Genomic DNA, 25,401 nt, shown 5'->3' with positions numbered 1-25,401 from the left:
AAAGAATGAGTTCATTACAGTAACTTAAGTGTTGGTTTTTCTTTGTTGCACTAACGAAGCTCATGAGATTTCCTGTTGAGTTTTGTGTTGTGAAGTTTTCAAGTTTTGGGTAAAGATTTGATGGACTGTGGAATAAGGAGTGGCAAGAGCCTAAGCTTGGGGATGCCCATAGCACCCCAAGATAATTCAAGGACAACCAAAAGCCTAAGCTTGGGGATGCCCCAGAAGGCATCCCCTCTTTCGTCTTCGTCTATCGGTAACTTTACTTGGAGCTATATTTTTATTCACCACATGATATGTGTTTTGCTTGGAGCATCTTGTATGACATGAGTCTTTGCTTTTTAGTTTACCACAATCATCCTTGCTGTACACACCTTTTGGGATAGACACACATGATTCGGAATTTATTAGAATACTCTATGTGCTTCACTTATATCTTTTGAGCTAGACAGTTTTGCTCTATGTGCTTCACTTATATCTTTTAGAGCACGGCGGTGGTTTTATTTTGTAGAAATTTTTGATCTCTCATGCTTCAATTATATTATTTTGAGAGTCTTTTAGAACAGAATGATGAGCATCCAAGTTGGGTATAATAAAAACTATCATATAGAGTGCATTAAGCACTATGATCAATTTGATGCTTGATAATTTTTGAGATATAAAGGTGGTGATGCTAGAGTCATGCTAGTTGGCAATTATGAAATTGAGAAATACTTGTGGTAAAGTTGGCAAGTCCCGTAGCATGCACGTATGGTAAAAGTTATGTAACAAATTTGTTGCATGGGGTGCTCTTGTGATTGCCTTCCTTATGTATGGAGGTCGGGATCGCGCGATGGTTAACTCCTACCAAACCTTCCCCTAGGAGCACGCATAGTAGTACTTTGCTTCGAGGGCTAATAAACTTTTGCAATAATTATATGAGTTCTTTATGACTAATGTGAGTCCATGGATTATACGCACTCTTACCCTTCCATCATTGCTAGCCTCTACCGTACCGTGCATTGCCCTTTCTCACCTTGAGAGTTGGTGCAAACTTCGCCGGTGCATCCAAACCCCGTGATACGATACACTCTATCACACATAAACCTCCTTATATCTTCCTCAAAATAGCCACCATCCCTACCTATTATGGCATTTCCATAGCCATTCCGAGATATATTGCCATGCAACTTTCCACCGTTTCGTTTATTATGACACGCTGCATCATTGTCATATTGCTTTTTGCATGATCATGTAGTTGACATCGTATTTGTGGCAAGGCCACCTTCATAATTCTTTCATACATGTCACTCTTGATTCATTGCATATCCCGGTACACCGCCGGAGGCATTCACATAAAGTCATATTTTGTTTTAAGTATTGAGTTGTAATTGTTGAGTTGTAAATCAATAAAAGTGTGATGATCTTCATTATTAGAGCATTGTCCGAAGTGAGGAAAGGATGATGGAGACTATGATTTCCCCACAAGTCGGGATGAGACTTCGGACTTTATGAAAAATAAAAGAGGCCAAAGAAGCCCAAATAAAAAAAAGAGGCCAAAGAAGCCCACCAAAATAAAAAAATAAAAAAAGAAGAAAAAAAATGAGAGAAAAAGAGTTAAGGGACAATGTTACTATCCTTTTTCCACACTTGTGCTTCAAAGTAGCACCATGATCTTCATGATAGAGAGTCTCTTACGTTGTCACTTTCATATACTAGTGGGAATTTTTCATTATAGAACTTGACTTGCATATTCCAATGATGGGCTTCCTCAAAATGCCCTAGGTCTTCGTGAGCAAGCAAGTTGGATGCACACCCAATTAGTTTCTCATGATGAGCTTTCATACATTTATAGCTCTAGTGGATCCGTTGCATGGCAATCCCTACTCCTCGTATTGACATCAATTGATGGGCATCTCCATAGCCCGTTGATTAGCCGTGTCAATATGAGACTTTCTCCTTTTTTGTCTTCTCACACAATCCCTATCATCATATTCTATTCCACCCATAGTGCTATATCCATGGCTTACGCTCATGTATTGCATAAGAGTTGAAAAAAATGCTGAAGCGCATTAAAAAGTATGAACCAATTGCTTGGCTGAAACCGGGGTTGTGTATGATGGGAGTATTTTGTGTGATGAAAATGAAGCATAGCCTAACTATATGATTTTGTAGGGATAAGCTTTCTTTGGCTATGTTATTTTGATAAGACATGATTACTTGTTAGTATGCTTGAAGTATTATTATTTTTATGTCAATATGAACTATTATCTTGAATCATTTGGATCTGAACATTCATGCCACAATAAAGAAAATTACATTGAGAAATATGCTACGTAGCATTCCACATCAAAAATTCTGTTTTTATCATTTACCTACTCGAGTATGAGCAGAAATTAAGCTTGGGGATGCTTGATACGTCTCCAACGTATCTATAATTTTTGATTGTTCCATGCTATTATATTACCCGTTTTGGATATTTATGGGCTTTACTATACACTTTTATATCATTTTCGGGACTAACCTACTAACCGGAGGCCCAGCCAAAATTGCTGTTCTTTTGCCTATTTCAGTGTTTCGAAGGAAAAGAGTATCAAACGGAGTCCAAACGGAATGAAACCTTCGGGAGCGATCTTTTTGGAACAAACGCAATCTAGGAGACTTGGAGTGGACGTCAAGAAGCAGCCGAGGCGGCCACGAGGGTGCTAGGCGCGCCCCGGGGGGGCGCCCCCTGCCTCGTGGGCCCCTCATGGCTCCCCTGACCGACCTCCTTCGCCTATATATATCTACGTACCCCGAAAACATGCAGGAGCACCACGAAACCCTATTTCCACCGCCGCAACCTTCTGTTCCCGTGAGATCCCATCTTGGAGCCTTTTTCGGCGCTCTGCCGGAGGGAGAATCGATCACGGAGGGCTTCTACATCATCGCCAAGGCCTCTCCGATGAGTTGTAAGTAATTAACCACAGACCTTTGGGTCCATAGTTATTAGCTAGATGGCTTCTCCTCTCTCTTTGGATCTCAATACAATGTTCTCCTCTATCTTCTTGGAGATCTATTCAATGTAACTCTTTTTGCGGTGTGTTTGTCGAGATCCGATGAATTGTGGGTTTATGATCAAGTTTATCTATGAGAAATATTTGAATCTCCTCTGAATTCTTTTATGTATGATTGGTTATCTTTGCAAGTCTCTTCGAATTATCTGTTTGGTTTGGCCTACTAGATTGATCTTTCTTGCAATGGGAGAAGTGCTTAGCTTTGGGTTTGATATGTCTCCAACTTATCTATAATTTATGAAGCATTCATGCTATTTTATTATCTTTTTTGAATGTTTATGGGCTTTATTAAACACTTCTATTATTTTTGGGACTAACCTATTAACCGGAGGCCCAGCCCATATTGTTGTTTTCTTGCCTATTTCAGTATTTCGAAGGAAAGGAATATCAAACGGAGTCCAAACGGAATGAAACCTTCGGGAGCGTTATTTTTGGAACGGAAGCAATCCAGGGGACTTGGAGTACACGTAAAGGAAGCAACGAGGAAGCCATGAGGTTGGAGCGCGCGCCCTCCCCTACTGGGCGCGCCCCTATCTCCTGGGCCCCTCGTGGCTCCCCAGACCGACTTCTTTCGCCTATATATTCCCATATACCCTAAAAACATCGAAGCGAACAATAGATCGGGAGTTCCGCCGCCGCAAGCCTCTGTAGCCACCAAAAACCTCTCGGGACCCTGTTCCGGCACCCTGCCGGAGGGGGGATCCCTCACCGGTGGCCATATTCATCATCCCGGCGCTCTCCATGACGAGGAGGGAGTAGTTCACCCTCGGGGCTGAGGGTATGTACCAGTAGCTATGTGTTTCATCCCTCTCTCTCGTGTTCTTGAGGTGGTACGATCTTGATTTATCGCGAGCTTTGCTAGTATAGTTGGATCTTATGATGTTTCTCCCCCTCTACTCTCTTGTAATGGATTGAGTTTTCCCTTTGAAGTTATCTTATCGGATTGAGTCTTTAAGGAGAACACTTGATGTATGTCTTGCCGTGCTTATCTGTGGTGACAATGGGATATCACGTGATCCACCTGATGTATGTTTTGGTGATCAACTTGCGGGTTCCGCCCATGAACCTATGCATAGGGGTTGGCACACGTTTTCGTCTTGACTCTCCGGTAGAAACTTTGGGGCAGTCTTTGAAGTACTTTATGTTGGTTTGCATAGATGAATCTGAGATTGTGTGATGCATATCGTATAATCATGCCCACGGATACTTGAGGTGACAATGGAGTATCTACGTGACAATAGGGTTTTGGTTGATTTGTGTCTTAAGGTGTTATTCTAGTATGAACTCTATGATAGATTGAACGGAAAGAATAGCTTCATGTTATTTTACTACGGACTCTTGAATAGATTGAGCAGAAAGGATAACTTTGAGGTAGTTTCGTACCCTACCCTAATCTCTTCGTTTGTTCTCCGTTATTAGTGGCTTTGGAGTGACTCTTTGTTGCATGTTGAGCGATAGTTATATGATCCAATTATGTTATTATTGTTGAGAGAACTTGCACTAGTGAAAGTATGAACCTTAGGCCTTGTTTCCTAGCATTGCAATACCGTTTACGCTCACTTTTATCATTAGTTACCTTGCTGTTTTTATATTTTCAGATTACAAATACCTATATCTACCATCCATATTGCACTTGTATCACCATCTCTTCGCCGAACTAGTGCACCTATACAATTTACCATTGTATTGGGTGTGTTGGGGACACAAGAGACTCTTTTGTTATTTGGCTGCAGGGTTGCTTGAGAGAGACCATCTTCATCCTACGCCTCCGACGGATTGGTAAACCTTAGGTCATCCACTTGAGGGAAATTTGCTACTGTCTTACAAACCTCTGCACTTGGAGGCCCAATAACGTCTACAAGAAGAAGGTTGTGTAGTAGACATCAGCGTTCAATCTTGCGGTGTCCTTTCCCAGTGACAGCAGGGGCAGCAAGGCACGTATTGTATTGTTGCCATCGAGGTTAAAAAGATGGGGTTTATATCATATTGCTTGAGTTTATCCCTCTACATCATGTCATCTTGCTTAATGTGTTACTCTATTCTTATGAACTTAATACTCTAGATGCATGCTGGATAGCGGTCGATTTGTGGAGTAATAGTAGTAGATGCAGAATCGTTTCGATCTACTTGTCGCAGACGTGATGCCTATATACATGATCATGCCTATATATTCTCATAACTATGCACTTTTCTATCAATTGCTCGACAGTAATTCGTTCACCCACCGTAATACTTATGCTATCTTGAGAGAAGCCACTAGTGAAACCTATGGCCCCCGGGTCTATTTTACATCATATAAGTTTCCTATCTATTTTATTTTGCAATCCTTACTTTTTAATCTATATCATAAAAATACCAAAAATATTTATCTTATCATATTATCTCTATCAGATCTCACTTTCGCAAGTGGTCGTGAAGGGATTGACAACCCCTTTATCGCGTTGGTTTCGAGGTTCTTGTTTGTTTGTGTAGGTACGTGGGACTTGCGTGGAGCCTCCTACTCGATCGATAACTTGGTTCTCAAAAATTGAGGGAAATACTTACGCTACTTTGCTGCATCACCCTTTCCTCTTCAAGGGAAAAACCAACGCATGCTCAAGAGGTAGCAGCGGGTTAACATGTAGTTCTTTAAATATTGAAGCCATGAGCCGCCGGCTTGTTATCTGAAGAATTATTGCGACCATGAGTCGCTGGGTTTATAACCCGCCTTGGTTTTTGACATTAAGTCGACAAGGTTTATGAAAATTGCGGTTGACCCGCCAAGCTTCATTGAAGCGATATCTGCGATTTCAAGCCAGTTTTATGTCGAGCCTTAAAAGTCGGCGTTTTTCATCATAATATATTGCATTACCATTGCGTCATCATACAATGCATCATATATGCATGGATATATTGGTTTATGTTGCACGAACCGGTTTTTAAGCCGGGATTACATTATTGAAATCTTTAATAGCCGACATGGCTAGATTTTCATTACGGTTATCATTACCAGTATTGGATTATTGAGGTTTTCAAAGCCTCTTCAGAAAAATGGCTATTATTCCTTCATCCAAAAATACCAGCTCACAATAAGGAGCTTGGTTCATTATTTCAGCAACATTGTCCAGACATCATATATGTTTATTCTACAATGAAAGGAATAGTCCCGAGTCACCACAGGCACACGGCCCGGTACTTGGGGGCTACATTAATCAAATAAATATTGTATTAAGATTGCAAGTCCCAAGGAAATTACAAGTAATATACTTGTCACTTGGGGGCTAATGTAAGCCAATTTATTGTTAACATGAAAGAAGATCCGTCTCATCAATGGGATGTTAAGCCCGCCCTTGGGGGCTATTGATTAGCTCTACCAAGTTTTATTTATTAAAGATCCGACTAATCTTTATCAGGATAAGCCGGCCATCGGGGGCTACTGATTAGCATTGCTAAGTTTTATTTATCAAAGATCCGGCTCATCTGTGTCATGATAAGCCGTCCCTGAGGGGTTACACATTGTTCCTTAAGTCTACAAAGTTAGGCTACAAAAGTTCCTGCTCATTATTGCATAATGACCTGGTCCTTGGGGGCTACACTCGCTGAAGTTCTACGAGCATGAGACATATAAAGTCCCAGGTTGCTGCGCGCAAGACAATCCGGCACTTGGGGGCTACATCACTCAGTTTTTTAACATATTTTAAGGTCAAAATAGAAAACCAGGCCATCAAAGATTGATGAGCCGGCCTTGGGGGCTACACATGTGAAATACAAAGCATTCAGTCTATGACTGGTCACTCAGATGAACAACCCAGATTTCTTCAAAGTTGCAGGATTTATATTGAAGCAAGTCTTAAGCTGTTACTATGTTCCCCTCTTAAGACTTGAGGGCTACAGGTAATATGGATATAAAAGAGAAAGGCTTGAAGAGCAAACTCAATGAGGGGAAGCTATATTTACAAAAGCATCACAAGGATATAAAGGACTTGGCCTGAAGAACTCAGGACGATCAATTATATGACCCGGTGTCAGCAACAATCATGACCTGGCATCATCAATCTTTACCAGCATAAGTACTCAAAATCGGCTCAGTATCAGAAGGATATCTTAAGCCCAATACTTTTGTCAAGCCAGAGCATTGGAGGCTGACTCAAATTGATTATTTCTTCTTAATATTTTTCTGTGAGAAACTAATATCAGCAAATTGATTTTGAAGCTGGCCTATTGACTTGGATTTTCAGAAGAAGCACCTGGATTTTTTTTGCATTGGCAAAGTGTAAACATATCTGTTAAGAAAAATTTGATATGAGGTCATGGACACGTATCAAGGTGGTTGAAATCATGTCACGATATGGAAGAAGCTTACAAAAAATTGCATGACCTAGCAAAGTTTAACTCGGTCAGGTGTATTTCACAGAAGGAAATGACAAGGACTTAAGGATGATCAGCTGCCGACTTAGAAGAACTTTTTAACCCGGAGCACAACCTGTCAAATTTGTTCTTGTGTTTATTTTGCAGGGTCAGTTTAACATGCATGGATAAATCCAAATTAAATTAGGGGCTAATGTCGGGGATATACCCCGCAGTATAACCCGGCCGGACCTATGACCCGGCCTGGAATTGGCGACTCACTGGTGACCCGGCAAATACTTAGCGCCTCGGTAAACCCGCCCGGACTGGCGGCTTATATTGTGACCCGGTTAGTGAGCCAGACAGATGACAAGACCCAAGACCGAGAAGGCGGCCTGGGAGAAGGCTGACTCAAGGAGAGGCCAGGACAGCCGGCTCTCGAAAAAGGGCCTAAGGGAGAAAGATCGGACAAGGGAAGCAGGACCCGGTTTGTATTAAGAGATAGACTAGTCCTAATCCTACTAGGACTCTACATGTAACCCACCCCTTCAACTTATATAAGGAGGGGCAGGGCACCCCTAGAGGGAGAAGTTTTTTGGGAAACAGACGACCAAGTCTTTACAAGATCAAAGTTTTTTTGAGGAATAATGGACAGTGAGGGCACCCCCTCACTGACTTTTATATTTAAGCCAGGAGCACAAAGTTACACAAGGGAGTTTACATGGGTATAGAAAAAAGGAGAGACCCTATGCACTACACAAAAGGGTCGTTTAGGCCGACCACTAGCTCAATAAAAGGCCATAGAGCTTCCTTCACACGGTGCTTCATCATTCCAAAATCAGTTCGAAATCTCTGGCGCCATCCATTCCTCGTGGGGGCGATCCCTCTAAAGTGTTTGTTGTTTCGCTCTTTCCAGATGCTCCAAGCCGCCACAATGAATATTTCCATGAACATGGGTTGCGTCCAGACGTCCTTCGCCGCATGCAGCAGCTGCAGCCTGTTGCCACTCGCCGGCCACGAGATCCCCAGCTCACCCCAACACATCTTACTGAAATCACACTCAAAGAAAAGATGTTCAACCGTTTCCTCCAGGCCGGTTGAGCAAAGCAAGCAAGAGTAGTCATCATCTCTGAGCTTCATGCTTTTCCTCTTTAATAAATTACGTGTGTTCAACCTGTCAGCCAGCAGGAGCCATGCAAAGACTTTCCATTTGTTTGTGCACTTGGATTTCCATATCCACTCAAAGCCCTTGTCCACCACTTCATCGCGAAAGCAGTAGAGGTAATATTTGCTTGACTGAAAGCCGTTATCCTCCCAAACACATCTCCAGACGTCTCTGTTGCCTGACAGTTCCACTTTGGCCAGACTGTTTTGAAGATCACGCAGTTCGCTTCTGGCCTGGATCGAAAGTGGGAGACTGAAGTTTTGTCCAAGGGCAGGCACCGTCAGAAGTTCACGCACAGACACGTCCTCATTTATCGCAAACGAATATAAACGAGGGTGACTGTCTGAAAGAATGGCCTCATGCCACAGATCCTTCCAGAAGAGGGCCGTGCTACCAGCCCCCACTTGCACCGTTGTGACAGCACGGTTGATCGGCGTCAGCTGCACTATGTCGCGCCACCAGAACGAGCCACACGGGCCGCTTGCATGCGGTATGGAGTCCACATAGTATGCCGACCAAACCAGATTGACCCACGACAAATATAATCGATTGTAGAATTTATGTAGCATCTTTAGGAGCAGGCCCTGGTTTTGAATGTTGAGATCGATCACTCCTAGACCACCCTTGTTTTTGGGACGGCAAACCATCTCCCATGCAGCTAGGGAGACGGCCTTTGTGCCCTCATCCAAACTTTTTGCCCAGAGGCAATATCTCCGGAGTTTATCAAGATGCTCGAGAACTCTTGGCAGGATCTTGATGGAACACATGGCGTATATCGTGAGAGATGTGACCACCTAATTGACCAACGTGAGCTTTGATCCAAGGTCCAGCAGTGAGGCCGCCGAAGAGAGCTTACGCTCAAACGAAGCAATGAGGGGCATGAGGTCAGTCACAGTCGGACGTGTAGTGCCCATGGGCAACCCAAGGTACGTGAACGGCATGGTTCCTATCGCACAGTCGAAGATCTGAGCAAGCCTCGAGGTTGTTTCCGCAAAAGAATTGACAGTGATCAAGGTTGATTTTTGGAAGTTGATGCTTAGGCCCACCGATGCCGCATAGTCCTGCAGGATGCCTTTAATCGTTTCTGCTTGGGAGAGGTCAGCGGGCATTACCAGGATCGTATCATCGGCATACTGAATGACGGGGTAGTCGTCCTCAGGTAAAGGGATAGGGAGCTGAAGGGCTCCGGCCCGATACGCGTCGTTAATGGCCGCTTGCAAGAGATCCGCCGCCAATACGAAGATGAGAGGGGAAAGGGGATCACCTTGACGCACACCTCACAAACAGAAGAATTGCCTACCCGGAGCCCCATTGAGGAGAATCGCCGACTTGGCCGTCGAGAAAAGACATTTAATCCATCCGAGCCAACGCTCATCGAATCCCATGCATTTCATAATCTCTAACATGGGGGCGTGTTCGATAGTATCGAACACCTTGGCGAAATCAAGCTTCAAAATAGCCACCTCTCTCCCCGAGGACTGACATTGGTGTATGAACTCGAACGCCCACGCCACGCAATCCTGTATAGATCTCCCCTTCAGGAAGCCGTACTTGTTACGGTGTAGTATCTTGAGGATGACACGCTGTAGACGATTTGCTAGTAGCTTGGTTAATATCTTAAGGCAGCAATTCAAGAGAGTTATCGGGCGATAGTCGTTCGTTGTCTCTGGCGATTGGGTTTTCGGGATGAGGGTAATGAAACCAGTGTTCAAGCTCTCGAGATCAAGATTACCTGCATGGGAATCAAAGCATAGGCGGTAGAAATCCTCTTTGATAATATGCCAGCTTGATTTTATAAAACTGCCACTGAAACCGTCAGGTCCAGGTGCACGATCTGACGGCAATTCCTTGACAACTTGGTCAATTTCATTGCGTGTGAAAGGACTCGACAAGGCGTGTAGCCCATCCACTTTCTTGATGATTCTTCGCAGGTCAAAACGCATGTCAGTCTGACTGGATCGCCCCAGTCGCTCTTTGTACGTCTGAAAGAGTACTGCCTCTTTTCCCACATGGTCATGGATAGTTGAGTCATCAGGCAAACGCAGTGATGCAATGTTGTTCCTTCTAAATCTCTCTGTCGCTGCTGTGTGGAAGAACTTGGTGTTGCCATCACCAAACTTGAAACATCTGATGGTACATCATTTTTTCCAGTACAGTTTCTTGCACTCCAACAGATGAAGAAGACGCTCTTTCAAAATCCCCCTAAAGTTAGCTTCTGGGATAGACAGCCTCCTTCTCTCTTCTAGCCCATCGATCTCTAACAGGGTTTTGTTACAATTTTCAATTAGGCCGGACAATCTGGAGATCTTCCTACTCCATTGTTTCAGATTGTATCGCAAGTTTTTAAGTTTTTTGCACAGGGTCGCGGCCGCATTCGGGGCATAACAGCGTCTATTCCACGCGCGATGGACCACATAAAAAAACCAGGCTGCCCGATCCAAAAATCCTCAAAACGAAATATCTTGGATTTTGGAATCTTGGACTGAATACTGACATAGCAGGGTACATGATCGGATGTGGGCTTACCCAACGGTAACACAACAGTGTTCGGGTATTTAACTGCCCAATCGACTGAGTTGAAGTGCCAGTCGAGTTGTTCGAGCAAGGGGTTATTTTGCATATTACTCCACGTATACGATCGCCCTTTGATTGGAAGTTCTACCAACGACTTCCTGTGGATGAATTCATTAAAGATCAGCATGTCATTAGCGTCCCCTCCCCCCGGATTACGATTGTCCGGTTCTCTGATGAAGTTAAAATCGCCCATGATGAGCCAGTCCTCACCACGTGGTATATCAATATCGAACATCCACGAAACAAACAGCGCTCTATTCGGATCCGTACAAGGACCATACACATTGACCAATGTCCACGAATCGGCGGATTGAGTAGAAGTAAGTCTGACGCCAAGAGCAAAAGATTCAGAAAACACCGGGACACCAATGAAAACTGAGCTCATCCACACAGTGATTAAGCCCCCAGACGCACCAGAGGAAGGCACCCAGGCAAACATATCGAACTTTTTAGGGTAGAAAAGTTTAACAAACGAAGCATCAAAAGAGGTACGCTTAGTTTCTTGAAGGCAAACTACGGAACAACCACTAACATCGATTGCATTACGGATCGCCAGCTATTTCTTCTCGGAATTAATCCCTCGTACGTTCCAACAGAGGATATTCCACTGTTTATTGGGTGGCATTGAGGCTAGGGGTTCTCCTTCTCCTCCCCACGGACAGGTGCCATGAGTTTCTGAGGGGTGAGGTCAGCGGGCGGCACTCCACATAGGACATTACCCACATACTGCAGCTGGTGGATTGGAGTTGGAGGCGGCAAGTCATCGGTGGTGCTAGACAGCGGGTTCAGAACAAGCTTGTCACATGGGGCAGTTGCCTTAGAAGAACAGGCCATTGATGGCGGACCCCGGGGCTTGACTTTGGATTGTGTCTTCCTCACATCAGTGACTAACGGCACTTTAAAACCATCATACCTCGTGGAACGGCTACTACGGCGCAACTGAGCCGTGTCAATCGGTGCTTTCTCTCCTAGCAACATGTTCTTGAAGTATTCAGACCCCTTAGCACCAGCACAGAGTTCAGTGTTGGTATGCTCCAAGGATACAAAAGTCTGTGAAGGATTGAGACCGGCCTCTTGCATCAGAAGGTCAGAATCAGCACTGAACATAGGGATCTGATGGGCAAACTCCACCCAGGTTTCAGCTGGTATAAAGATGGGGCCAGTGAAACCATAGAGGAGGTCATTCAGGTGGAAAAAAAATTCTCCTGCAGTACACCTTTCCTGAATGATAGCACCAGTGACAGCCAGAAGAAAAGCGCAGGGGTTGATCGGCATAGTCCCATGGTTCAGACTCTGGGCTGGTGTGTCCGGGGCAGTGAGACATGGAGTGAACCTGCCAAAGGAGACCAGCCAGAGGAACTCCAAAAAAGACAGGCTTACATCTATCTGAAGCTGTACTGCGTGTGGGCTGCCTGTAGCTCGAACAAACTGCATGCCAGAAGTCTGTCGTCCATGGACTAGAGCGTCAACTGCTTCTTCGATATCAGAATAGACGGACCATTCATCTTGCGGATCATCAGTGGTATTGCTCTCCCTTTCCACCCCATCCATGACGGAGGGGCCAGTATACTGAAACAAGGCGCGAAGACTGATACCACTGAAAGGTTGTGGTGCAGCCGGCCAGACACCCCAGCCGTTCGACTGCATCTGTTGCTGTTGTGGAACCTGCTGCTCCCATGCAGCGTCGATCTGCTGCTGCAGCAATTGTTGTTGCTCCATTGTCCACTGCTGCGCAGCTGTCAGGTATGGCAACTCAAAGGGGTGAGGGGAAGCATTCATGGGAGGTGCATCATCTTCATTACCAACAAGGCCTGGTATAGTATCTCTTCCATTAAGCACATAGACAGGGACTGTCCAAGATCTGCCCATGCCCTGCAAAGTACCAATCCTCTTTACCACCAAACTATGGGGCACCTGCGCAATGTTACTGAGGATCACACGAACCAGCACCCGCTCCTTGTTCTGCCCAGGCCTTTGCCATAGATCCAGCTTTCCAAAACAGGACACTGCTTTGTTAATGTAGTGGTCAGTCTGGTAGTCCATAGGAAAGGCTAAGAACAAAATCCAGGCCACATACTGGAACAGGCACTGGCGCATGTTTTCACCCTCGTCGTGAGGTACAAAAGAGAAAGTCATATCATCATCAACATGATCTAACTGGTGTGGGCTTTCTTGAATGAACTGATCTCTGAGAGTAACATCCTCAAACGCCACCATCCCCACCCCAATCGGATAAACAAAAGCATCGGATACGGTAAGATGGAATCCCTCAACCATGATGCGGACAACCTCATTGAGAGCTATGTTTCTGATGATCAGGAACTGGGGGTGTGACGGTGACTAGAGCATACCTCTCATGGCTGAGTGGCGGGTCATCCACCACAATCATATTGCGCGCCAAGCCATGTTCCGGCCCGCACTCGATCTGCGCCCCCATCGGCACGAACTGGAACGGCCTGATGGGGAAGTTAGCCATGGCAGTGGAGGGTGAGGCGTTCGACAGAGCCGGAGGAGGCGATGGGCAAAGCAGGGGAATGGCTCGCTGCTCGTTGGCTGGCAGGGGTGGCGGAATAGGGAACTGGTGCTGAGCTTGGAGTGGAATCGTCAGGCCAATCACGATGGTGGGGGAGGGCCCATCGTCAGTCACTATACGTTTGGGACGCCAAATCTTTTTTCCCTTAGGTAGGTGTGATTTACATCCGCGTGGCAGCACTGTTGACTGGGCAAGGGGGTGCAGGGAATCCGTGGTGGTGATCGTCTGCCGGTCCAGCTTCTTTCTTTGCCAAAATACTCGTGTAGAATTTTTGGAATTACAGCGTTGTATGACATGACCCAGCAGCTTACATGTGGAACACCAAAGAAGGCCAAGACACCCAATTTGTTCATGGGCCAAACTATTGCAGATGGTACAATTTGGCGATGATGGGCCCTTTGGCCGGTGGATACAAGAGCAAGCCCGCTCAAAATTATGGCAAGAATCGCAGAGTTTAGCATGGCAATTAGATGACGTGTGTCCCTGTGCAAAACAACGGGAACATTGACCCAAAATCTCAAAAATGATCTCTGAGGAAGGCAAATCAGTTAATCCAAAAATCTGTCGGATACTGGTCTCCTCATAATTAGCCTGCTTTAAGTCCAAGATATCCTTCAGAATGTGTGAGGGAATGTTGCACCAATTGCGTGCATTGTGATTCTTGCCAAAAGATTTCTTGGGAAGGAAGTTATGATTCTCCAGAGATAGCGGAAATTCCAAGCTACCAAATTGCAAGGTTTCCTTGTTCAGAATAGCGCTCGAAAGAAGATCCTCATGAACATGAACATGACCAAGACCCTGATCCTCCCGATGAATGGATACATCATCAAAAGAACTTATCAAGTTAGTTGAGATGTGCTTGGAGAAACCAAATTTTGCCAACTCCTGCCGAGATGAATCCTCCTTGGCCGCACTTTGCTCGAGAAAGCCAAGATTATGGCGAATAGCCATGGGTGATCGTGACCCAATTTCCTTTATTTCATGTGACGTGCTCCATCCATATGAACCATTAAAAGGAGCAATCCAAGGCTGTTTAAACAGTCCAGAATGACACACGAAATCTGGCCAAACTCTATCCCTTAGGGCATAGATAAAGTGACCCACCTTGTTTGAAGCCACAGAAAACCAAAAGCTTTGTGATCCAATATGAACAACATTGAAACCAGACGCATTCCCTCCAATGCAACATTGCAGTGCCAAACCAACCGAGTCACAAGATAGGGGAAAGGAGGCAGAAGAGAAGGTGACCACCAAGAAAAACTCCTTGGAGGTAGGTGAAGGGGAGAAATGGACCGAAGATTTAAACCGTCGACGAACCTGTTCCTCCACCTTGAGGCCGGGGTTGAAATCCCAATGGAGGAGCCCTTCCATGGTGTAGAAGGAGGGGTCATGGCCTCCGGAGTTGAAGGAGTTCGCCGTGGGTGGAGGTGGAGGTGGAGGTGGAGGTGGAGGCCGCCATCTCCTGCCCCCTACGTTCTCTGCCTTGTCGACACTACAAGATCAAAGTAGATGCTCTCGTGATAGAGGTAGTGAAACCCGTCCTTGTAACCGAGATCATGATCATCAATATCAATCCAGCAGGACGTAGGATTTTACCTCCACCGCGAGAGGCCGAACCTGGGTGAAAAACCTCTCGTCTCTCGATTCCGATCAACCCCGTTCAAGCTGCCACGTAGATGTGTTGGCCTCACGACTAAGTCCTCACACTAGGACATCTACCGTGACAAAACCACGACACCATAGGACTTTCCTGTTGTGCTTACACAAGTAACATGACATGTATTTAACTCCCTCCCTCAATCACAACTTGAGATTATGTTTGAAGTCCTCAAAACTTCTAGGCAAAACTTTTTTGAATCGATCTACAATTTGATCTCTGGAATGCACGAAAAGGATATCAAGTTGCTTCTTAGCAACTCTTTCTCTGGCAAAGTGAAAACCCATCTCAATATGCTTTGTTCTCGCGTGAAAGACTAGATTTGCACACATGTAGGCCACCCACTGCCAGGGGTGCCGCCCTGCAAGCAGACAATCCCGAGACCAAACAAAGGCCCCAGTTTTGCCCCAACTAGTAGCCCCCAACTGACTGAGCCAGTAGGAGACGCTCCACCTTGAACATCGACAGACCTGCGCCTACCCCGCCTGCGGTCGAGGAAAGGGGGAGAATCCATACCAACACACCCCCATGCCGGCGACAGTTGCCGCGACCGCATCAAGGCCACCCATCCCTCCTACCGAGCTCCCCACCGAACACACCCCCGTGTCTCCTCACCAAGACAGCCGACACACATCCCGTGAGGCCAGCAACAATCTGTTCGAAATATGCCCTAGAGGCAATAATAAATTGGTTATTATCATATTTCCATGTTCATGATAATCATTTATTATTCATGCTAGAATTGTATTGATCGGAAATTAAATTACATGTGTGGATACATAGACAACAACACGGCACTAGTGAGCCTCTACCGGAGTAGCTCGCTGATCAAAGATGGCTATGGTTTCCTAGCCATAGACATGAGTTGTCAGTTGATAACGGGATCACATCATTAGGAGAATGATGTGATGGACAAGACCCAAACTATAAACATAGCATATGATCGTGTCAAGTTTATTGCTATCGTTTTCTGCATGTCAAGTATATGTTCCTATGTCCATGAGATCAGGCAACTCACTGACACCGGAGGGGTACCTTGTGTGTACCAAACGTCGCAACGTAAGTGGGTGACTATAAAGGTGCTCTACAAAGGTACCAATCATGATCTTGAGAGGTACTCCCCCTGCGTTATAGACGTAACTGAGTGACTATAAAGGTACCAATCATGAGCATGAGATGTACTCGCCCCTGCGTCATAGACGATACTATCAGCTGGTGTGCTTGAGATGTGCTCTATAAACGTAACTAGGTGACTATTAAGGTACCAATCATGAGCTTGAGATGTACTCCCCCCTGCGCACTTTGAAGTCATGGTGCATCTGTGTGTCCACATTGTGGACGACATAATAGACCTTGGGCCGTCAGTCCTGCACAACATGATGTCGTTCGAGAGGATGAATGGAGTCATCAAAGGATTCGTTCATAACATGTCCCGTCCGGATGGAAGCATCATCCAGGGTTATCTGACACAAGAGTGCATCTCTTTCTGCGAGAATTATCTATATGGCGGAGACCGGCCTGGTGTTGGTTTTGCCGTTAAGAAGCACCTCGGGAGGCTCGAAGGAGAAGGTCACTCCAACGGTCGCAGGGAACTGCATGTGGCCTACTCGGATTGACGCAACGACTTTGACAGAGCAAACTTAGTAGTGCTACATCACCTATATGTAGCAGATACTTTCGTGACACTGCACAAATAAACCATCGCAAATAAGTATCGTGACCTGGGGGCTATGCAGGACGAACACCGAAGTTACTAGAGAGCACAACTCCACTTTCCTGTATTGGTTCAAAGAGCATATTCTTGCTAATCCCCCGGAAGAGGGCTCTAAGGACGGATTGCTCATATACGCCTTAGAACATGGCCCCGAGGACAACCTAGCGACCTATTAGGCATACGATATCCACGGATACACGTTCTACATGGAGGACAAAGATGTGAACTGTGATTTTGAGAACTCAGGGGTGACGATGGAATGCATGACCGACGACAATGCCGCAACTGAGAGATTCTACGGAAGGGTCGAGGAGATCTGGGAGCTTAACTACTCTAGATTGCACAGCGCGGCGATGTTTCGTATAAGATGGGCTAAGAATGTCGAAGGAGCAAACCGGTATTTCACTACCATGTCTATACCTGACGCCAAGAGCGCTACCGTGAACGCCATCACAAAAAACGAGCCATGGGTACACGCTAAGAACGTGACACAATGATTCTTCATAACCGACCCGAGGAATCCCAATCGTGTTGTCGTGAGGAGAGGCGCAAGGAACATCATTGGAATGGATGGAGTCGCCGACGAGGCAGACTACGACCAGTACGGCAACTCGATGAGGGAAGATGACGATGACGATGAAGCATACATCGACAGAAGAATCAGTACTACCTAAGAAAGATCGTACTCCATGGAAAAGGAAAAGTCACAACGAGGAGCTCAATTATTCGTCAACGAACAAGAAGGGAAAGAAGCTCAGTCAAAAACGAAAACGTCGACGATGTGAAACCGTTAAATGATGTAATATATATGTTGCTATTTTGTATACACACTTAACCATTATGGATCAAATGATGTAATATATGTTCCTATTTTGTATACACACTTAACCATTATGGGTCAAATGATGCAATATATATCGTTGACGTAAACACCACGGGATTTCCCTACCCGGCAAAGGAGGGGGTCATTGCATGTCGCATGGTTCCACAGCGGAATCACGGATGCTAGGTGGCTGCTCGGTGACGGGCGTGCGCGGTGGTCCAATGAGGTGGCATGGCACTGATCTGGCGGCTGCGATATTGAGCGGGGAAGTGCAGCCCCATGCCTTAATTCCCTCTCATTATCTCAAATGTCTTAAAAAATATTGCACGTGAATATTCACAAAGATTTTGCAAGTCATGCGGATAAGCATGCGTAATTCACAATTGAGTATGTGGTTTGCAGTTTCAGTGATAATTACCACCCCTTGATAAGATTGATGCTTGATTATCCATATTGCCATGCTTATGTCAAATGATTAATTCAAAGCTAGGTTGATTTGACGACTGACTTATGTTTTCCACCATTTGAAATAAAGAGTAAACCTGATGTACTGCATATGTTGTATATTTCGATTGACGCATAAAATGTCTGTAAATGATAATTCATTGTGATTTGGCAAAAAAAAGCAAGTATTACCTCCGTCTTGGTTTAGTAGTCTCCTTTGTAAGTTGTGCTAGATCTTGATTAAAGATTTAACTGACAAAATATTAGTGCATGTCAACAAAAATTTATATCGTTGGATTCGTATTTGAACTTAGTTTTTAATGATATAATTTTTGGTGACATGTATGAATATTTTGTGAGTTAAATTTATGGTCAAAATTTTACACTAATTATAATGGGGACCAATAAAAAAGGACGGAGGTAGTACTACGCTCATGGTGCTAAATTTGCACGGACCAGCATGCAGGAGCCGTAGCAGTCCATTGAAGTCTCGGCTGCATGAATTTTGTCATTTAAATCACCGTACGCTGTGATTTGGACGTCGTTCTATTCAACTCCTTTCCAATATAAATTATAAAACTTAAATGTGCTTATTTTTTGCCAAAAAAAGCTAGTGCTCATGGTGCTAAATTTGCACCTGCAAGAGGGACCAGCATGCACGAGCCGTAGCAGTCCATTGAAGTCTCGGCTGCAGCGAAGTTTGTCATTTAAAGTACCGTACGCTGTCATTAAAAGCACTGTATAAGGCTGTCATTGCTCAAGGCCAGACCTGAGGTGTCATTGGTATCAAGTGGTACGTACTAGTAGTATGATGTTCTTCAACTTGCATGAAAGTAAAGATTGGCAGAAGGCACCCTGCCAAATCTACTGCTCAAAGACGGGCTGTTCGCAGCACTGTTCGAGCACACACTTTTTTGCCATTACTCAGCATGAGTGCATAAGTGTATTGTTGATGGTGAGGCTTAGAATAATGGGAGTAACTTATGTAGTCTAAGACTTCAATGTAGTGCACCTGCACCTCCGTGTCACAAATCCTCACCCGATATCAAGCATATGTTACTTCCCGCCATTTTAAAATTATTAGTCTAAATTACTTCCCACGGTGACCAGCCCGGAAATGTTGCTCGCCCGCGTCGCCATGCTGCTTAATTTGCACATGCAGGACAGACCTACGTGCGCTTTCAGTATCTTTTGGAGCCCCTGATGTGATATCGTCGTGTCTGCTAAGCTCACATTAGTTATCTTGAGAAGAAACAAAATCGCAGTACTAGTTGTTCAATTTAGCACTATAATCGTGTGGATACAAGCAATTGAGGTGGCGTTAGAATTGTTGGGTGAGTTATCCATGTGATTCAAGAGTAAAAAAGTTATAACATCATAGGTCGGAACTGTTAGGACAAACCCTCCGGCGACACGAACGTTGGACAACCCCTAGCTAGCACGCTCTCTCTCTCTCTCTCACTCAATGAGACGAAGGTGGAAGAAGGAGCACACTGGGCACAAGGTTTTTCCAGCGACAAACGCCTCGCCGCACGAACTGTGCCACACCGACAAACAGCCTCATTTTTTTTCCAGCACAAACTATGGCTCGGCAACACACTGTCGCGAATCAGTACAAAGGGGAGGGGTTTTTATACCCGGTGCACACATGCCTAGTTAGCTACCACTCTCACGGACGCACTAATCTAGCAAAATAACTAACCAGCGCAACTAGCTAATCCCTACATGCAAGTATGCAGCCCACGAGCTGCGGCGTGACCCGGCTACATGACGCAGCACCGACTCGCGCCTGCCGAGTCCACGATACGCGCCGCACGGACATGCCCAACTAACTGCACGCAAACAGCTAACTACTTGGAGACCAACTCCACTAACATGATCAAGATTAGTGCTAACAGATACTCCACATTTCAGACGATAAATTAGCACGACATCACAAATAAGAACCATACTTCAAGATATCATAGTAAGCACTAGATATTGAAAGCATATGATATATTGATAGTCCTAATAAGTAGTAATAAGAGCTACGAAGAAAATACATGCTCTAAATCCAAGGGTGAAGCAAACCAGGAATCTTGAACATTCAGACACGCCTTGCGGAGAGTGAAAACTTCTCATCTTCCTTTTGCATGTCAATCTAGTGGGATGGAATTGGAATAATGCTCTCTTTGAGGCGGCAGTGATTAAGCATCATACAATATTGACTCTTTCCGATGTTCACCATTCCTAAGAAGTTGCCATCAATGTCACAATGCATTACATGTTTACTGTTAAACATGATCAGCAGGTCACGGTCGTTCAACACAACCATATCATTGAGCCATTGCACTGTTGAATCAAGTGGTGTTCTCTTTTTCTTTTTGAAAGAGGTTGAATAAAGTTGCCGTGATACCTCCAGCGTTGACACGTCAATCCGGTACTTGAAACTCCAGGCGTAATCCTGCATCGCCCAGACATCCATAGCGGTCAAGCTGGGAGTCAAGCTGCCCCAGAAAGCAAGTGTCCCGTTCATGTTGAACAGCTTTCTATGATGGCACAGCTGGGTGGGACTGCGCATCCACCGAAATGACTCGGCTTCTGTGTCAAACACAATAATGTCTGAGCTGTGTCCCCCAATTTCAGTGGCATCATAAGGACACCAGTGCAAGCTGCCACGGTGAAGCACTGATGGTGGACAGCACGACTTAGAGCGCAATCCCTTGAGTAACTGCTGTTGCTGTTCCACGGATGGTGGTGCAAGTGTTTGCATTCTGACGCTGATATGCCTCATCACATTGGATCCCACTGTGAGAACCTGCAAGCTGGATTTATACGGGTGCCATGGTTCCGAGACCCAGAGCACCCTGTATTCTTGAGTCGGAAGGTGCTGGTAGAAACCAATTATGGTGTTGTAGAGGGCGTGCTCAACATGAGGCTGTGGTAGGAGAGCATGCGTGTGGATAACCGGATTGCAGATGTAGAATTGGTGCAGCCAGGAGATGACGAGGAAGCCATCGCAGCCGCCATGAAGACAAATCTCGGAGTGGTGTTTGACGCACCGGGAGAAAGGCCAGAGCTGTTGTTTGGTGCCGGCGGGGTGGAAGAGGACAAAACTAGTGGGCAGCCCCCGGCCGTCAATAATCGGCAGCGAGGGCTGCAGCTGGTGGTGGTCGAGCATGAATTTGGGCGTGGATGTGGCAGTGCACCATGACGTGCTGACGGCTCGGCAGCGGCCAACGTCCTTGGAGGGCATCCGGAGGAGTATCTTCTCGATGATATCGTGGGGTAGGTCCTCGAGCTGGGTCGCGCCTCTCCTGTCCGGCATCGTGCCGGTTCCTTCGTGCCTAAGAGGAAAACCAACATCCAATGCTAAATCCTTGGCACCAACTTAAATCAATAAGACAAGCACGTAGAATACACTAAACCTGAGTGTGTTCCATCCGGAGACCTCTAGACACGAATGCAAGGGGGGTGGATGCGTCAATGGTAGATGCAAAGAGAGACGAAAATTTTCGGCTGCCAAGTTGCTCACCTACGTCGGGGAAGAAGGCGGTAGAGAAGGTCTCGGAGTTGAGTGAGGCGGCCGGTCAAACTGTACAGGGATCGTGCTCGCCCACACCCAGGCCAGCAGCAGCAGGAGAGGTCGAAGCGGAGGCCATGGCGCGAGGTGTAGACTGCAGCAAGGAAGAGATCGACTCGGCGATGCCTTTTCAACTTTTGGCTGCATGCATCTTAACGACGCTGTGACGATGTCGCCACATGCAGGAGCACCGAGCAGTTCACCGTACTCCTTCAGACGGAGCATTCAAGTCTCGGCTGCAGTGAAGTTTGGACGTACTAATCAACCTTCCTTTCTAATATAAATTATAAACCATGAACGTACTTTTTTTTGCCAAAAATAGTATTCCCTCCATTCCCAAATATAAGTCTTTCTAGAGATTTCAACAAATTACTCCATACGAAGAAAAATGAGTGAATCTACACTTTAAAATATGTCTACATACATCCATATGTTGTAGTCCATTTAAAATGTCTGAAAAGACTTATATTTAGGAACGGAGGGACCAGCCGTAGCAGTACATTGAAGTCTCGGCCACATGTTGAGTCCTGAGTTGATGCATGCACCCGTACGCTGTCATTTAAAGCACTGTATAATGCTGTCATTGCTGACGGCATGACCCTGAGGTGTCATTGGTATCATATGGTACGTACAATGATGTTCTTCAACTTGCATGAAAGTGAAGATTGGCAGCACAGTTCAAATTTACAAGAGTGAATAGTAAAAACAGCACTAGTGAAAACCAATTTAAAATTACCGCAGCAGATAGCATAAAACTATCAAATATGGGGCCGGGGTTAGGAAAAAACTATATTTTTTTGGCAACTACTAGAAACCCACCCCAAATTTGGTTCGCTATTTTCAATAAACTACTGTGTTTGCACTGATAAATCATTTGATTAAGTTTAAACCAATTTATGACAGTCGTTAGGTCCATGTGGCACAAAAGTTGACAACGTTATTCAAACAGTAAAGTTTGTCAGTTTACGGACCGGTGAGACCCACATGTCAGCCGCACCAAAATTCCAAACAAAATTGCTCCCAAAATAACCAGGAACTTCACGCTGCCCTTGCCGCCTCCTCCACTTCTGCCCAAAGGGGAGGCATGCAAGAGAGGGCGCGACCCGACATCAACCAGTCGCGGTGACTGAGGGCGTGGCAGTGCGACCCGACTACCCAGTAGCTCGGCGGCTAAACAAGCATGACCACAACGCGACTTGGGAGGCATGCAGGATAGGAGTGAAGCGCTGACGAAGCCCTCAGCGGCGATGCCAGGGGGCTGCAAGGGATGCCAGCGTGTTGGCTAGCGTGGCGTCTCCCCCAACTGCAATCTCCTCCCGGGCTTGTCCCTAGCTGCACGCTACAACGCGGCTCACCCACTAGGAGCTCGGAGGCGGCGTAATCTTTACAAGATCGTGGCAGGGGAGAGCTGTGGCTGCACGTATGAGGAGCTCGCCAGTGGTAGGCCAAGCATGGGTGTGTTCCACGATGGACCTCGTTGCGTTTTATTTTTTCCTGTCAGGAGCCAATGGCTTTTTGAAATAAGATTACACGGCCTTATTTCTTTTTAATATATTTATAGTGGTTATTTTTTAAAAAATGGACATGTTGTTAAATTTGTTAAAAAAGCTGATGGGGGCCCGGCATATCATAACGGTCAAGCTAACTGACTTGATTTTTCTGTCGCGCCAGCCTGACGTGTGGGCCATGGCTGTCATAAACCGCAATAAATTTTAACCAAAGGGTCATTAGTGTTTTTTTGAAATTGCGAACTAATCTTTTAGTAGGTTTAAAGATTTTCTTAAGTGGTAGTTTTCTGGTAACCTATCTCGAAATGTGGTCGTTTTATGCTATTTACTCAAAATACCACTTGTTCAAAAGGCCGAAGTGTTCCATGGCCTAACGAAAAATGAATTGGTCCCCATGTCTCTCCCGACGGGGGTTAGAATGGGAAAACCTTTTTTCTATTTTCACGCGGGACGGGAGTAGTACTGGCATGTACAATGGTTCAATCTTAGTGATGCCATGTAGGATAAATAATGAGGTGGAGGAGAGAGAAATCATAAGAAAAGGCTTAGCACAATATGTCTCACCACATTTTTAGGAATAGCTAGTTGTTGAAGATAAGGCTAAGAGATGATCCATTGTAGACATGTTTTTTTGTCTATTCTAAATTATGTGCAAAACTTAAGATAAAACTGTCTTATCAACCATTGTACATGCTCTAATGGTGCTTAATTTTCACATGCAAGACGGACCAGCAGCCGTAGCAGTACATTGAAGTCTCTGCTACTCGTTGACCCCTATGATGCCTGCACCCCTATGATGTCATTTAAAGCACTGTATAAGGCTGTCATTGCTGAAGGCCTGAGTCCATGCATGCACCCCTACGGATTTGCAGGCATTGGTATCAAGTGGTACGTGGTATGATGTATCAACTTGCATGAACATAAAGAACTTCTGTTAGCAGCACTGTTCCACCCTTTTGTGCCATGACTCACTATTAGTGGATAAGTGTACTGTTCATCATCAGGCTGGTAATAACATGAGTAACTAATGTAGTAACAGAGCGTACTCCAAGATGAGTATATTTATGTCACAAGTAGTTATTATTGAGGAGAGAGGTGTTTGTACTAACATAACATGTTACTGTATTACAACGATAGGAGGGCTTCATTTTTAGATGTTTTTTGTAGTTTTGCTAGGGTTTGTGTCCTGCTCGAAAAGACGAGACTGCAGCGGCTCCCTGAAAATAGAAAAAATGTTTTCCCATTCTAACCCCCGTCGCGGTGGTGCGTCTAGCAACACCGGTGGGTGTGTGGAGGTGTGTCTCCAGTGGATCTGTCTTTGCTGGATTTTTTCGGATCTGTTTATCATTCATCTATGTTTGTGTGTCTTCAGGTTGGATCCTTCCTATCTATACTACTCTTCAAAACCGGTGGTTGCTGTTCTGATGCGTTGGTCCTATGAGGCCTTAGCACGACGACTTCCCGATTGTCTACTTCAACTAGTTTTGCCCGGCTCCGGCGAGGGAAGGGCAATGACAGCCGCGCGTCTTGGGCTCGCTTCATTGCTTGTAGTCGTCGCTAGGTGGTCTACGGATCTAGATGCAATTTTTGTTACTTCCGATGTTCGTTCTAGTGCTATGATTGGATGTGAATAAATTGGAAGTTTTCTCGTAATTTTTTTACTGTAATATAATGCATCACAAATTAAAATGAGTGTGCGTCGAAATAAATGAACTTGCATGATACCGTAGAATGTTACTATCCACTATGAAGTTAGTAACATAGATAATAACCTAAGTTACTTCCCACTATGATCAGCCTCAGCAACGTCGCTCGCGTGCATTGCCATGCTTCTTAATTTGCACATGCAGGATGGACCTACATGCACTTTCACTATATTTTTGGAGCCCGTGTCATACGATCATCGTGTCTAAGCTCACATTTTCCTTCGCTCCTTCGGAACCCACTGCTCTAGGCCCTTCTCTTCTAATTCTTTCTTTGCAATTTCTCCTATAAAACACCACACTGGTTTTCCCCCTTCCACAGTGATTTTTCCCCTTATATGAAAATTCAGGTGGGGA

The 25,401-nt window shown here is 45.3% G+C and overlaps 1 protein-coding gene across 2 annotated transcripts; it reads right to left on the bottom strand.

Annotated features, from left to right (window-relative positions):
* Positions 1 to 20,249: 20,249 nt before the first annotated feature.
* LOC123140650 (F-box/LRR-repeat protein At2g43260) lies at positions 20,250 to 22,147 on the bottom strand. 2 transcript variants are annotated; one of them, XM_044559935.1, is made up of 2 exons: positions 21,786 to 22,147; positions 20,250 to 21,597 (listed from the first exon to the last, which is right to left on the bottom strand). In XM_044559935.1, the coding sequence occupies exon 2, from the start codon at positions 21,576 to 21,578 to the stop codon at positions 20,412 to 20,414; it is 1,167 nt and encodes a 388-aa protein (XP_044415870.1). In that variant the 5' UTR covers positions 21,579 to 21,597; positions 21,786 to 22,147; the 3' UTR covers positions 20,250 to 20,411. The 2 variants fall into 2 exon arrangements, with proteins under 2 accessions (XP_044415870.1, XP_044415871.1); XM_044559936.1 differs by lacking the exon at positions 21,786 to 22,147 and adding an exon at positions 21,679 to 21,762.
* Between the last annotated feature and the right edge of the window lie 3,254 nt (positions 22,148 to 25,401).

The sequence above is a fragment of the Triticum aestivum genome, chromosome 6D (assembly GCF_018294505.1).
Source record: "Triticum aestivum cultivar Chinese Spring chromosome 6D, IWGSC CS RefSeq v2.1, whole genome shotgun sequence".
Taxonomy (NCBI): domain Eukaryota; kingdom Viridiplantae; phylum Streptophyta; class Magnoliopsida; order Poales; family Poaceae; genus Triticum; species Triticum aestivum.
The sequence above is the reverse complement of the archived record's forward strand: the minus strand, read 5'-3'. Positions and strand labels throughout refer to the sequence as shown.